This window comes from Cyberlindnera jadinii (genome assembly GCF_001661405.1).
Source record: "Cyberlindnera jadinii NRRL Y-1542 unplaced genomic scaffold CYBJAscaffold_39, whole genome shotgun sequence".
NCBI lineage: Eukaryota > Fungi > Ascomycota > Saccharomycetes > Phaffomycetales > Wickerhamomycetaceae > Williopsis > Williopsis jadinii.
Window position 1 is genome coordinate 1 of NW_017963690.1, and position 2,567 is coordinate 2,567.

The 2,567-nt window shown below is 43.4% G+C and overlaps 1 protein-coding gene across 1 annotated transcript; it reads right to left on the reverse strand.

Moving 5' to 3' along the window:
* Nucleotides 1–190: 190 nt before the first annotated feature.
* GOR1 (glyoxylate reductase) lies at nucleotides 191–1,655 on the reverse strand. The gene has a single exon (XM_020216078.1). It carries the CDS (start codon nucleotides 1,407–1,409, stop codon nucleotides 399–401), a length of 1,011 nt encoding a protein of 336 aa, XP_020067645.1. The 5' UTR covers nucleotides 1,410–1,655; the 3' UTR covers nucleotides 191–398.
* Nucleotides 1,656–2,567: the final 912 nt, after the last annotated feature.

Sequence of the window (2,567 nt, forward strand, 5' to 3'; positions counted from 1 at the left end):
TCGCTAAGATTCTCCTCCTTTCCAACGCTTGTTGCCCGTGGACTCGGATTTCCGTAGAAGCGCACGGCCACCGCTAAACGGATAATCCATTGTTAATGGGGGGGGGGATTACAAACCGTGCGGGCGTTTGTATAGTACAAAATTCAAAAAACACTGACCTCCACCACACAAAAGACAAAAAGAGTTTCAGCGGACATTATTTTTGTCTGCGTTTGTCATTACGCGATGGCCATGTCCCAAACGCTCATGCTTTTAAAGTTTATAAAAGGGCTATGGATTGTGGTATGACAAGTGGTATTTGGTGGACATTGTCCGCTTGGGACACACAAATAGTACATAGCTGTACAAATCCCTTACTTAAATGTGACTTTCGTAGATTCACCTTTTTCTATACTGATCTAGAATAATTCCTTCTGCTCCGGAACAAGAGATATAACTTTCCCAGTCTTGATGACATTCTCAACGTTTTCAACAACGAACTCCTCCATGGCTTGGATGGTCTCAACAGAGTGGGTACCCATGTGTGGTAGTGCCAAAACGTTTGGTAAGGAAACCAGCTCTAAATTAACGTTTGGCTCGTTCTCCAACACGTCCAAACCCGCGGATCTTAGAGTACCATCCTTGAGCGCCTGGATCAATGCGGTCTCGTCGATAACACCGCCTCTAGCGGTATTCACCAAGACTGCACCCTTCTTCACTTTGGCAAACACATCGGCGTTGAACATGTGCTTTGTATGCTTGTTCAATGGCACGTTAATGGAGATGATATCACTAGTAGCTAAAAGTTCGTCAAATGATACATATTCGGCACCACCTTCCAACTCTTCATTCAGTTTGTTTCTATTGTGATATACGAATCTCTCAAATCCAAATGGTTTCAACTTCTTCAAGACGTTTCTACCAATACCTCCCAGACCAACGATACCAACGGTTTTACCCTTTGGATCGTGAGCCACCGGTGTACCTGCAGCTCGTGGACTTGCAGGCCATTCTCCTCTTAACAATCTATGATGACCATCACTAAAGTTTCTCAGGGCACCAAGCAGCAAGAACACATGAGTGTCAGCTGTGGAATCATCAACCAATTCTGGCACGTTGGACAACTGGATCTTTCTCTCAGCAAGTGCATGTGGATCTACTTGATCATAACCAGCACCATTGTGACAAACGGCGATGACTGAATCTGGTAAATGCTTAATCAACTCTTCATCAAACAAACCGGTTTGATTGGCACTGCCGAACGTTCTCGTGATATACTGAACATCTTTGTATTTGCCCTGCAAGTTCTCCAAGAACTCTTGACGGTTTTTTGAATCGTCAACGATGACAGTGGCTATGGACTCTAGTTGCTTCCACGCTTTATCTGCATAGAAAACTTCACCAAGACGAAGAACAATTGGTTTGGACATTTTCTTTGCTATTGTTGAATGCATACCACAATTGGGAAAAAGAGGGGGGGGGATTCAATTAACAATTGCAAGTCCCTTTTATATATAACCAGAGTGTAGACGCAGCAAAAATCGAAAAATAAAACCAACAGTTTTTCCGGTATACACAAGGCATTGAAAAGCGCGATAAGCGCACGGACACGCTTGTCAGAATCTAACAGGACAAAAGATAGAGAGAGAGCAAAAGGATCAGTTCGTCATTCACAACATGGGTTTCACGATAAGGATATTTTACATGAATATGGAAAGAAAACAATGAGAACATTAGCAGCTATATGGGTTAAAACGCTGTGAGTTACCATTTTGTCACAGTGTTTCAAAGAACTGACACGGGTCGCCGTTTTCGGATTGGTGTGCGACGCGTTGTTTCTTGACTCTGGTTTGAAACCTCAGAAAACCCCACGGGAACCCCCACCACTACACTGCTATGTTCAGTAACTCGATGGCTTTGATAACCTGAACAGGAAATGTTAGGCGGGGTCACTAGCTGAACAGAGTCTCCAGTGCTGTGGCGTACTTGACTCGTGTACGATGCAAGCTTGTAGGGCCCCTGTTGTGACAGATTAGAAATCAGGACATAAAGGTACCTCCTACGACTTGTGTTCACTGTTTTTCCTTTTGTCCAAAGCAAACACAGTACCATGGAGCTGGAGAAGAACACCACAAGTGTAAAAATAAGAATTCATGTTTCTCTGTGCTAAACTATCTGCGAGGCATCTTTCTTGGTCAGTAAATCTTGAACACGTTAAATAGTTAAACCTCCCTCCGTTGCCAATTATCTAACGGTGCTTATGTCGCACCTGTGGGCCGTAATTGTTAATGTGGGTTACTACAATTACTTGATGTGTCAATATAGACCATCCTCCCAGATTAACTCTCCAGACCGTATTCTGTCTAAACACCCGAACAACTCACTTAGATTTTATCACAGAGTGTGGACTAGCATACATGGAGGTGGATGGGTTCTACGACAGCTTAGAAGAAATTTCCGGCATCAGAAAGACTTTGACTTACTCTCTGCTTTTCGCCAACCAGTTCCAGAATAACTGAGGATCACATTCCCCCTATATTTAGGCTTATGGAGGCTATTCACGGTTAATGGAAAATACGTCATAGGAA